A 13,052-nucleotide genomic window follows, 5' to 3' on the forward strand; every position below is an offset into this window, starting at 1 on the left:
TGTTGGTATTTTGATGGGGACTGCATTGAATCTATAGATCACTTTGGGCAGTATGGACATTATCACAGTGTTAATTCTTCCAATCCAAGAGCTTGGAATGCCTTTCCATCTTTTTGTGTCCTCTAATTTCTTTCAGTAGTGATTTGTAGTTCTATGTTGGTATTTTGATGGGGACTGCATTGAATCTATAGATCACTTTGGGCAGTATGGACATTTTCACAGTGTTAATTCTTCCAATCCAAGAGCTTGGAATGCCTTTCCATCTTTTTGTGTCCTCTAATTTCTTTCAGTAGTGATTTGTAGTTCTCATTGCAGCAATCTTTTACCACCTTGGTTAAATTGATTCCTGGGTATTTTATTTTTTTGGTGACTATTGCAAACAGGCTTGCTTTCTTGATTTCTTTTTCTGCTAGTTCATTATTGGAGTATAAAAACACTACGGATTTTTGCATGTTGATTTGGTATCCTGCAACTTCGCTGAAATGATTTATCAGCTCTAAGAGTTTTTTTGTAGAGTCTTTAGGTTTTTCTATATATAAGATCATGTCATCTGCAAACCGGGACAGTCTGACATTGTCTTTTCCAATCTGGATACCCTTTGTTTCTTTCTCTTGCCTATTGCTCTGGGTAGTACTTCGAATACTATGTTAAATAGGAGTGGTAAGTGTGGGCATCCTTGTCTTGTTCCACTCAGGATGATACTAGCAGGGATGTTTTTATACATAGCTTTTATTGTGTTGAGATACTTTCCTTCTATACCTAATTTGCTGAGAGCCTTTATCATGAAGCATCGTTGAATTTTGTCAAATGCTTTTTCTGCATTTATTGATGGATTATGTCCTTATTTTTGTTGATATGGTGTACCACATTTATTGATTTGTGTATGTTGAACCATCCTTGCATCCTGGGATAGATCCTGCTTGGATCATAGTGTATAATTTTTTTGATGTGTTGCTGTATTGTTTGCTAATATTTTGTTGAGGATTTTTACAACTATGTTCATCAAATATATTGGCCTGTAGTTTTCTTCTTTTGTTGCATCTTTGTCTGCTTTTGGTATCAGGGACATGCTGGCCTCATAGAAGAAGTATGGGAGAATGGCCTCTGTTTCAATTTTTTGGAATAGTTTGAAGAGAATTGGTATTAATTCCCTTTAAAGGTTTGGTAGAACTCAGTGGTAAAGCAATCTGATCCGGGACTTTTCTTTGTTGGTAGACTGCTGATTACTGCTCTAATCTCATTGCTTGTTATTGGTCTGTTCAGGTTTTCTATCTCTTCTTGGTTAAGTCCAGGTAGGTTGTATATATCCAGAAATTTATCCATTTCCTGCAGGTTTTCAAATTTGTTAGCATATAGATGTTCTTAATAGTCTCTAATAATTCTTTGTATCTCTGTAGATCGGTTGTAATTTCTCTTTTTTTCATTTCTGATTTTTGTTATTTGGATCTTCTATCTTCTCTTTTTTCAGTTAGCCTAGCTAATGGTTTGACTACTTTGTTTATCTTCTCAGAAAACCAACTTTTTGTTTCTTTGATCTTTGTATCATTTTGGGGGTCTCTATTTCATTTAGTTTTGCTTTGATCTTAATTATTTCTTTCTGTCTGCTAATTGTGGCATTGGATTGTTCTTGTTTTTCTAGTTCTTTGAGGTATAGCATTAGGTTGTTTATTTGAAATCTTACTATTCTTTTCCTGTAAGCATTTATTACAGTAAAGTTCCCTCTTAGTACTGCTTTTGCAGTATCCCACAGGTTTTGGTATAATGTGTCTTTATTCTCATTAATATCAATGAATTTTTAGATTTCCTGTTTAATTTCTTCTTGGACCCATATGTCAGTCAGGAGCATGTTGTTTAATTTCCATGTATTTGTAGAGTTTTGCTTATTACTGATTTCTAGTTTTAATCCATTGAGGTTTGAAAAGATACTTGAAATGATTTCAATTTCTTAAAATTTGTTGATACTTGATTTTTGACCTAATATGTGGTCTATTTTGGAGAATGTTCCATGTGCTGATGAGAAGAATGTATATTCTGTAGTTGTTGGATGAAATGTTCTGTAGATATCTCCCAGGTCCAATTTTTCTAAGGTATAGTTTAAATCCTATGTTTCTCTGTTGATCTGTTGCCTAGATGATCTGTCTAGTGCTGTCAGAGGGGTGTTTAGGTTCCTCACTGTTATCATTTTGGGGTCTATCTCTTGCCTTAGGTCTAATAGTGTTTGCTTCATATATCTGGGTGTTCTGGTATTGGGTGCACATATACTTATGATTTTTATGTTTTCTGGTTGGACAGATCTCTCTGTCATTATACAGTGGCCTTTTTTGTCTCTTTTTACGGTTTTTGGTTTAAAGTTTATTTTAACTGATATAAGAATAGCTACTCCTGCTCATTTTTGGTATACATTTACATGGTATATCTTTTTCTTTACTTCTCTATTAGTCTGTTTGTGTCTTTATAGGTGAGGTGAGTCTCTTGTAGACAGCATAAAGTTGGGTCTAGCTTTTAAATCCAATCGGTCAGTCTGTGTCTTTTGAGTGGGGAATTTAATCCACTTACATTTAGAGTTGTTATTGAAAGGTACTGTCTTATGCCAGGCATTTTATTGATTTTTGTTTGTATGTTTTAAATATCTTTTGTTCCTTTGTTCCCCTTTTTTTGTCTTTGGTGTTTGTTGATTTTTGAAGTGGTAAGATATAGTTTCTTTCTCTTTCTTGTTTGCATTTTTGTTCTACCAGTGGATTTTGTTCTTTCTTGTGTATTCATGGTAATGATTACCATCTTTTGGATTCCAGATGCAGGACTCCCTTGAGGATTTCTTGCAGAGCTGGTTGTGTGGTGAACTTCAGCAATTTTTGGTTGTCTGGGAAATACACTATTTCTCCTTTATTTCTGAAGGATAGCCTTGCTGGGTATAGTATTCTTAGCTAACAGGGTTTTTTCTTTTAGTATTTTAAATATATCATCCCATTCTCTTCTGGCCTGTAGAGTTTCTGTTGAGAAGTCTGTTGTTAATCTGATGGGGACTTTCTTATAGGTGGCTTGACACTTTTCTCTTGCTGTTTTTAGGATTCTCTTTTCTTCTTTGATTTTTGCCAGTTTGACTAGAATGTGTCTTAGCGAGGACTTTTTTGAATCAAATCTGTTTGGGAATCTTTGAGCCTCCTAAGACTGAAGGTCTGTGTATCTTGCTATATCTGGGAACTTTTCCACTATTTCATTGAATATGTTTTCAATGCCTTTTCCTTTCTCCTACCCTTCCAGAACACCTATGATTCAGATGTTTTTGCACTTAAGGTTGTCTGCTGGCTCTCTTAGATTTTCTTCATTTTTATTCTTTTTTTTCTTTCATCTGCATGTGTTATTTCAAAAAGATTGGCTTCAGGATCAGAAATTCTTTCTTCTGCTTGCTCTAGTCTGCTGTTAAAACTCTCAATTGTATTTTGTTTTATTTTGTTGAATAAATCCTTCAGTTCTAAGTGTTCTGCTACATTCTTTTTTAAGGTACTAATCTTTGTAAATTTCCTCCTTTATATCCTGGATAGTTTTTCTCATTTCATGTGTTATCTAATTGAGTTTCCTTATGATTGTTGCTTAGAATTCCATTTTAGTCATTTCAAGGGTTGCCTGCTCTCTGGGGTCTAGTACTTGAGAATTATTCTATTCCTTTGGTGGCATCATATTTTCTTGTTTTTTCATATTTCCAGCATTTCTACATTGATGTCTGGTCATCTGGTAGAGCAGTTGCTTCTGTTATTCTGGAGTGGGCTTTGAGGAAAGAGACTTCTTCTTGTAGATGTTTTTTATATTGACCATTGAATAGGGTGTTTTAGTATTGGTTCTGGGTAGATGCAGTAGTGTAGTCTCCATGTGGGTATTTGGCTGTATTCAATGTCAGAGTCGTGTGTGAGTGTCTCCATGGCCTAAGCACTATGGCACTTTGTGATCCCCTGCTGAGGTTAGTGACTCTGTGTTAGGTCATCAAGGATGTGAGTGAGCTCACAAGTTCTTGGGAGAAGTGCCTGGGTGTCCCGTTAGTCTTTGACTGGGGTGGATGACTCTGGGCTGGCTTGTTGGCACCCCAGCTAACATCTCATGACCCACTAGGCACACTGGGGTATACTGGAGCTCCTTAGTTTGAATGGGTGACCCTGGGTCAGGCTGCTCTTTCCTCTTTCCTACAGCCATTAACTCCTCCTAGGTCCTTGCTTCCCCCAGTTAGGAGATGGGTTGGTGTTGGTTGGGAATTTTCTTCTTTATTCTATTTGGTTATCCTGGGTTTCTGCACTCTCCAGGGGGTCTGCATATGTCTCTCACTGGATTAAAACAGTCATGTGGGCTACACACATACTCCCTAGTCCAGGTATGCTACATGGGGGGGGCAGTATAATTGCCCCTATGGGTTAGGCCACTGGGTTGTATGTCTGCACTCACTCACCTCTGTCCTCAGGCTCCACTGGTGACCCTGTAGTTGAGTGGTCAGCAGGAAAATCTGCATGGTGGTGGTGACTGCTGTTGTGGTGGCAGGCCACCCTTGTGGTGGCAGTGGCAGCAGGCTGCTCTTTCAGTGATGGTGGCTGTGGAAGTGGCTGTGGCAGACCACCCATGCAGTGGCAGTGTCTGCAGCAGCATTGGGCTACCCATACAATGGTGTCCCACACTCCTGCTGTCTGTTGCTGGGCACTGAGGGCACTGCCCTCAGCTCCTCCCCCCATACTTCATAAAGTTCTAGTTCAACTTCTTTTTAGCAAATTATAAAACTAAATCAGATTTTATGTAAATTCAAATTTGCCTAAATGGGGAAAATTCTAATCTAAATTCCACTGCCTTTCACCTTTTGTTCGGCCCTCTGAAAGGACACAAAACACATCAGTTCTTCACCAGATAGTTCTTCAAATATTTGAGGCCAATTCTCATCTCCTTCTGATCTGTTCCAAGCCTAAAATTTTTTAGTTTCTTCGATCAGTTTGAGATTTCTGGTCTAACACCATTGTTGTCCCTATCTTCATCACATGTCATACTGTGTCAATGTTACTTTTACACAATTGTGGCCCTCAGTTTAACAATATTTCAGACATGGTCTACCATATAGACATAACACTTACATACTGTGGTCTATGGTTGAGTTGGCTTTTCTAGCAACCCTTGGTCTATAACTTCCTTGTGTAAAAATGTTTCTACAAAATTCTTCCACCATCCAACCTATAAATGGCTATAGAGAAAGCCCTTCCTATTCTATATTTATACCACTGATGTTTTTAATCAAGCTCAGGATATTGTTTTTTATCTTTGCTAAATTTTATCACATGAATGTCAGAGCTTTGGTCCAGCCTGCTTGACTTATTAAATTATGTTTCAAATACCCATCTCCATTTGAAGAAGAATGAGGAAAATATGTCAAGAATCTCAAATACTACATTATTATTTCAACAGGTGAAAATAGTCCTCATTAAGAGTGCTTAATTTCAAATCCAGGCCTGAAATTTAAGATCTATTAGTGATATTTCTGTAAGGTTTGTTTTTGCTTTTTCTTTGTTTTTCTATCTTTTAATTTTCCCACTGGAAAAGGGTCAGAGCACAAGTAGATTGCCTGCTACACTGGCTGCATGGGTTGGCAGTATGTATTATTTATAATAGTCAAAACCTTTTCAAATGATGATCGCATTAGGGGAGTTCTTTGCATTGAAAAAAAAATGGTAAAATCTATACAATGATTAGCTTGTGTCTGGCCATCTAAGTGGGTGAAGTGACCCACTGTCAAGGATGTCCAGGCTGGATCTTGCTCATGTCACCAACATCTCACCCTTGCACTTTGTGTATGGGAGCTCCCCATGTTCTTATTGGGAGCCCCAGGCCTGCTGGGGGTTTTCTGAAACAGAACTCTATACCTTCCCATGATCTCCACAATTCCCAAAGGAAAGGCCTCACTGGTATCCTGAGCAAGGGCAGGAAGCTCATGGGTGGAAGTAAGGGAGAACACATACCTTTCAGCCCCTTCTTGGAATTGCCATAAAGTGCCTCATAGATCTGTAGCTCTGACTGGAGGGACTGGAAGAGCTGCTGTTTTTCTTCACACTGTTGTTGCAGGAGGGCCAGCTTGTGCCGTAGCCTGCCAGGGGAGAAGCAAGGGCCCACTGAGATGGCAGGGCCCCTCAGCCACACCAGGGCAATAAGCAATGAGCCACCCTTTGCAACAGAGAGCTTTAGCCCCAGATGTCGACTCAGGGATCATGAAGACCATCATTTTTATCTCGCAGATTTGTAAATAGAGGTTGGGCAAGGTAAAGTAACTTTGCTTAAAGTCATACCATTGGCTACATCAGCTAGGAGCTGAACAGATACACCAGCACTCGACTCAGGGATCATGAAGACCATCATTTTTATCTCGCAGATTTGTAAATAGAGGTTGGGCGAGGTAAAGTAACTTTGCTTAAAGTCATACCATTGGCTACATCAGCTAGGAGCTGAACAGATACACCAGCACTGTCTTCTTAAGGCTCCTACAGTGCTATTCATGTTGACAAGCAGTTATAGGCCTTGTGTTGGGGACAAGCGTCATGGATGGGGTAGAAGCTTCTGGTTTATGGTGAGACTAATGTCCTATATCTAACTGGAAGCATGGCAATGTTCTTTCTCCAGTCTCTGATATGCTGAAGCCTTCCATAACAGGATTTTACTCCCTCAACTGTGGAGTGAAAAAGGCAATCCCAGAGAATTCCTTTCTTCTGCTCAAAGTCACACATAAATCAAGAACAAGACAGGGGAAACTGATGTTTCCGAAAGAGGACACTGTCTTGCCAATATTTCTTCTCCTAAGCCTGAAAATGGAGACACCATCCCTATGAAGGGGTCAGCTCTCACCTGGAGTCGTTTTTCTGGAGGGATAGACGTTCCTCTCTGAAATGCGAGATCTCCTGCTGCTTCTCCTTCAAGTCTTCCAAAAACTGCTGCCTTTGCACCTTCTGATGTTCCAGCTCCTTTTCCAGCTCTTGAAGGCGGGATTGGGAGGAGAGCAGAGCCTCTCTTAGGCATTCTGTTTCCTGGGAGTGCTCTGGGGAGCAAAGCACAGTAATATTTATATTTGGAGGCAGATCAGCAAGAAGAGGAGTCCAAGCACATCCATCCTGACAACCAGAATTAAGACAGAGGGAAGGAAGGCTCTGTGTTGGTGGGCAAAGAGAGTGTTAGCTCACTGTATTCACACACCCTGGGGAATGTGCACCTCCATCTTTGCAAAGTCCTTCATTCCAATGATTTACTATGGCCTATCTTGCTCTTAGAGAAAACATTGTGGTTGCTATCACTCACCATTTTCTAAGTGCTCACATACCATCTGGTCAATAAATCCATTCTTTAAGTTTGCCAAAGATCAAAATCAAGATTTCTTATGTATCATTTTCAGAATACATTTTTGTCATGTTTTTGAAAATTGGGATGTTTGTTCTTTTTTGAAGTTGCAGCATGTTTGTAATCTTCACAAATTCTCAAAGATTATTGAGAGGGACTTTGTAGGTTCAGTCAGCCCTCTGGGGAGGAATTCACCTGGGCCTGGCAAATTGTACTTATTTAAAACTCTTACTTTCTTCTCACCTGTGAGGTCTGTCTAGTCTTCCCAAGCATGCAATAGCAGTTTAGTAGTTCTGCCTTCTTTCTTATCTATTAACTTTTCTTATCTTCCCCAAGCAGTGACCTTTCCTCTCAAGTCTTCTTGCTCTGGGTGGCTAATTTAGAAATATTTCTTGATGTCTTTTTCCTTTTCCACAAGCATTCCTTCATTCTGGGCTTAATCCTTTTGGATACTATTCTTAGTCTTTTTATGGCTGTTCAGTAAATATTTGTAAATAAAAATAATTTGTTATTGATAATACATTGATTTGATTAAGTCAATTAACACTAAGGTCACCTGTCTCCCACATGGGAAATGATGCCCATGTATGGATGCTCACTGAATAGGGCTGGGCAAGTTCTGGAGGACATTTGCTTGTGCATCCCAATGTGAAGTCTTAGAAGTACTGATAGAGAGGAGCCCTGAGTGTATGAGTGAGGGAATATGGTGAGGAGGTAGAGGGATGGCAGAACAGGACGAGGAAGGACACACAGAGCTGCAGTAAAGTCTGGAGGAACATGAGAAGAATACAGGCACTTGCATTCCTTCCTTTCCTGGATCCAAATCAGCTCTGAGTAGGGGGAAGGTAGAACAGATACCAAACTGGTATCCAGTTTGATAGCTAGTGACTCTGGGTCCATGCAGGTGGGCTTGAACAGACGTGATGGATTTCCTAGAGCTATTCATTCCAGAGCACAGGAGTGTGAGGGCCCATAGTTGGGACCTCTTAGGAAACAGCCCTTTCTAGACTGAGAATAGCTATAACAATTTGGCCTTGGTGGATCTGGGCAGCTCTGTTATCTCCACCTTCTTTTCTTTGCTTCTCCAACTGATGATTGGTGTGGCCAAGAAGAAAAGGACCTAGGAGTGACCACAGTTTGTGGTTTTTGACCACCCACCTCTGGAAAGGTGATTCAGCTGAGCCTGAAGGCTCCGGTTTTCTTCCCTGAGGACTCTGTTCTCATTGTAGAGCTGAGGTATGGACTCCAGGCCCTGACTGTAGAAGTTAGTGGTGGATCCTGTCCCAGAAAGTATACATTTGGGTAACAGATGCTTTCAAAAGTTTCCCATTCTGTATCACACAAAGATACTGTCCCAACCCAGCAAAAAACCCTGGGGACTCAAGGCCTGGGACTAAATAAAGCATGATGAGCTGAATGCCTGGTTTTTGTGTGCCTCTTCTCAGAGGATTCTTTGTATGCATTGTCATGTGCCATAACTGCAATTGTGCAGGAGGCCCTTTGTCTAAATAGCTGCTGCCGTACTGTGGGTGGGAAAATGATGCATGGGAGAGATGGCCTGTAAGTGACAGCAGCTTGTGAGGAGAATGTGGGAAGAAAGACCAGCTTGGTAAAGTGGCGGGGGGAGGACCCTTGCAGACCTGGCTCTACCACTTGCCAGTTACATGACAAGGGCACAGAGAATCAGCAGGCAGTATATAAGCATATTAAGGATGGGGTGAGAAGTTAGGTGACTCTGGGGACCAGACTTAGTTCTTCCTTGAGGAAAGTTACTCTCTAAGTTCAGATACATCCATAAAAGCAGGCAGTATATAAGCATATTAAGGATGGGGTGAGAAGTTAGGTGACTCTGGGGACCAGACCTAGTTCTTCCTTGAGGAAAGTTACTCTCTAAGTTCAGATACATCCATAAAGTAGAATAACAATACTTGGTCCCCCTCCCTTGCTGGACTGTTTGTAATGAGCAAGTGAAGTAAAGCATACCAAAGTGCTTTGAAAACTGTGAAGCTCTGCCTATGGGCCCTCCCTCCAGAAGCTCCCTAAGTATGGCCAGAAACAGGAAGACCTGGGCCTCTCCTACCACTTCCACGGGTAGTAGAGCTGAGCCGGTGTTCCAGCTGCTCCCGCAGGCGGTCATTGATGCAGATGGACTCCTCCAGGCGCTGGCGCAAGTTCCGGATTTCACTGAGATGCTCTTCCAACAAGTCAGCACCTGCAGCCATCCCACCAGGACATGAAGAGAGGTGGGAGATGGAGAATCCTGGTTACTAGTTGAGGTAGGGGGTGGGGCTAAGGCAGGGGCCTCTCAGTAAGACTCCTAAATATCACCAACCTTCTGCCAACTGTACCTTCTACATGGGTACCCAGGGGACAGATAACTTTGTTTATAGAGTAAGTGGGCTTTCAAACACAAGATGGCCCCTTGGTGAGGAAACCCCATGGGCCTCCCCAACACAGGGATCTGGTAAGTGGAAGGGAGTTCCACATGTTTTAGAAAAATAACTGAAGGCTCTGGATAGGGCCTGCATGGCATCTGGAAACGTATGGCTAGCTCCTGGGTGTAAGTTTGAGGATGACAGAAAGACCTCACTCCACCTTTCTTCTGATACCTTCCTTCTCACTCATATATGACTGAACACTGTTTAGCAAGGCACAAAGCCATTCCTCCCACCTTTACAGAGAAGGCATAAGGTAAAAGTTCATGACCTCAAACTCACCCTATGTGGCTAATGACTGATACTGAATTTTTCCCTCAAATAACTTTTAATATAGTAGGAAGAAAGGAGAGCCTGCAAGGATCTAGGGATATGAAAGTGGACTNTCCTTCTCACTCATATATGACTGAACACTGTTTAGCAAGGCACAAAGCCATTCCTCCCACCCTTACAGAGAAGGCATAAGGTAAAAGTTCATGACCTCAAACTCACCCTATGTGGCTAATGACTGATACTGAATTCTTCCCTCAAATCACTTTTAATATAGTAGGAAGAAAGGAGAGCCTGCAAGGATCTAGGGATATGAAAGTGGACTAGAGAAGAGGAAGGAACACCCCCAAGGAAAGACAAAAGATGCAGAAAAGAGAAGTAGGAAGGATGCTAATGACAGACTACATCGACTGCACCATTTTGCTCTGGGATCAGTCTTTTTTCTGAATATTAGAATTGTCTTACTAATGGAACTGAGCTCCATCCCAGCATTAGACTGCTTAGCTACACCTCTCCAGTAGTATTACTGATTTTATTATTGGGATGGGGAAGCTGTGTCCCTTTCTGTAACAATTCTTGACTGATGGAAGAGAGTTCCTGTGAATGTCTATGCTTGGCATTCTGGAAGCATCTAAGAGAGTGGGCTGTGAGGAGGTCAGGGTGCAGGAAGAGAGAAGGACATCAATATGAAAGCACAAGAGCTGGGTCCCTGACCTTCCCATGTCCTTGCAGAGCACTGAGACCCTGGGCAGGGAGAATGAAGGATTAGTACTCAGAAAGGATTGAGTACTGACACACCCCTTTCATTTTATACCCATTCTGTGAGCCAAGGACTAGAGGAGAAATTTAAAAAAGCCTTGCCTAGGTAAGAAAAGAGTAGACTCTGGATGAGATTTCATTTCAAAGGCTGACCCTCTCAGCTTTGTGCTTTACCTGTGGGTTTGGAGTTAAGCTGGTAAACAGAGGAGCCTGAGGTCAGGTCCCCAGATATACTCCCCTTCTGAGGCCTCATAATGTCCCACTGGCCACTGCTGCCCAAGTACCCAGGCTCCAGGATTCTTCCCAGTTCTATGGTACCCCTTAGAGGAGAGTGAGGCTGGGCAGGGTTGAGGTAATGGGAACAGCTGGCTTCCAAATGGTTTCTTGGCAAAGTAGCTGTGGAAGCAGGAGGAACAGTGCTGACACCTGGGCAAAAAGAAACATGAGTGAGAAATAAACAGGGTGTCAGAAGGAAAGGATCAGCAAGGAAGCATGTGATTATTAGGAATGGAGACTAAAAGGAGACATGTGGGATGTCAAAGATCCCAGTCCACTGTGGAACACCAATTAGATGAAGACTCATAACCTAAAAGTTATAACTTTCACCCTTTGTATTTCCCAGCATGAGATACCAAGAGGTAAAGGATGGATAAAGTATCTGAAAACTACCAGTGTACATGAAGGAAAAGTCCAGTGGCCCCACTCAAGGATCCTACTATAATTCCTCATGACAAAGTCCAGGGAAGTTACAGAAGTAGGACTCACTCCAAGAATTAGGGGTCAAGAGAGTAATGGGATATAGTATTGAGCATACCTTTGAGAAACATTTGTTTGCCTGTGAATACTTGCCTTCCCCAGAAGCTAACCAGTTTCTCCTTTGTGGTTTTCAGAGGAGAAAGGGGACATGAAATTCAGCTGGATATGTGGCCCCAATTCCTCCATACTGAAGAACTCTGCTGAGGCTGGGGAAGGTTCTGTGTAAGGCAAGTGGTATTTTGGATCCCATCGAATGTGATTCAAGGAACTGCAAAATGTCATCACTCTTGTCCAGAGAATCATTGAACACTATTTAAAGGAGGGAGGTAAGACCTTTCATTTCATAGGCTGATGCGTTCATGGATCCTATGAAACCACAGGCCTTCCTCTTGAGCCTCATCATCTCTGTTTCTATGTAAAATGCAGCCCAGAATGGGACAAAAGAAAGAGAGTTGGGCGGGGCCATAGTTTAGGAAAAAATTCAGAAGTCTGCTTTCTTCCAGGGATTATCAACATAGGCAGCAGAACAGACAGATAGCTCCCCCTAGGCAAACAGGAGTGAAGTCTCCATGTTCTACAACCAAGTCAAACTCCTCAGAGGGGTTAATGCAATTGCCATTAGCCAATTTTTATCCCCATTTGTAACTGGTTCTCAAATTTGACTACATACAAGAATCACCTGAGGAAAGGTTAAAAAAAAAAACACTGATACCTGAGCCCTTAGATATTTTGCCTTAATTGTTATGGGACACATCTTGTGGATGTCTTAAAATCAATCTAGGTGATTCTAATAGGCAGCAAAGTTTGAGAGGTATTATCATGGGTCTCTCCTTCTCCAATTTGTAAAATACTAGATGTTCATTAGGATCACTATGAGTTAAAGAGGGAGATGAAAATTTTAAGTGCCTAAATTTTAGTATGGATTCAGTAATGGTAAGATTTCCTACCTCTTTCATATCCCCACCAACCCCACCCCAACACAAGGCAAAGGGAGAAATCAGTGGTTGTAGGCAGTCAGCTTACTTTTTAACCAAGGTCATGGGAGGTTCCAATTCTATCAGTAACAGTGATCAGTATACTTATGTTTCACTCTCCCCTGGCAACACAATGTAGAGCACATGCCCTAAACCATGCAAAGACACCATACAGACTCTTGCACAAGGAGATTTTAGCCCCACAGACACCTGAGAAATCGCCATGCATGACTGTTGACATGGAAGATTAGTTCAGAGAAAACAATGAGCACTGGTAAGCAATGGTCCCTTGGAGAAGACCATGCCTTCAGTAGGAAAAGAAAGAGCTATAATCTTCCTCACCAAGGCTGGGACCATCCAAACTCTGGTCAGTCACCTCAGACTAGATGTGACCCCAATTCAGGGCACAACAACAGACCCATTTTCATGCACAATGCTCTCCTTTCAACCTTTCCTTGCAACAAAGACAAGTTGACAAATGTAGAAAGATAAAGGAAAAGAAGGCAAGGGAAAG

The 13,052-nt window shown here is 41.6% G+C and overlaps 1 protein-coding gene across 1 annotated transcript in view; it reads right to left on the bottom strand.

Annotated features, from left to right (window-relative positions):
* Positions 1-13,052, bottom strand: part of PDE4DIP (phosphodiesterase 4D interacting protein) — a 153,448-nt gene that overhangs the window by 13,452 nt on the left and 126,944 nt on the right. Inside the window, exons 34-38 of the mRNA XM_008583029.1 lie at positions 10,983-11,234; positions 9,425-9,556; positions 8,503-8,622; positions 6,859-7,048; positions 5,982-6,106 (exon numbers count right to left, since the gene is read on the bottom strand). Coding sequence (XP_008581251.1) covers positions 5,982-6,106; positions 6,859-7,048; positions 8,503-8,622; positions 9,425-9,556; positions 10,983-11,234 — 819 coding nt within the window. The remainder of the gene's footprint in view (positions 1-5,981; positions 6,107-6,858; positions 7,049-8,502; positions 8,623-9,424; positions 9,557-10,982; positions 11,235-13,052) is intronic.

This window comes from Galeopterus variegatus, unplaced genomic scaffold (genome assembly GCF_000696425.1).
Source record: "Galeopterus variegatus unplaced genomic scaffold, G_variegatus-3.0.2 Scaffold2798, whole genome shotgun sequence".
In the NCBI taxonomy this organism is placed as follows: Eukaryota; Metazoa; Chordata; class Mammalia; order Dermoptera; family Cynocephalidae; genus Galeopterus; species Galeopterus variegatus.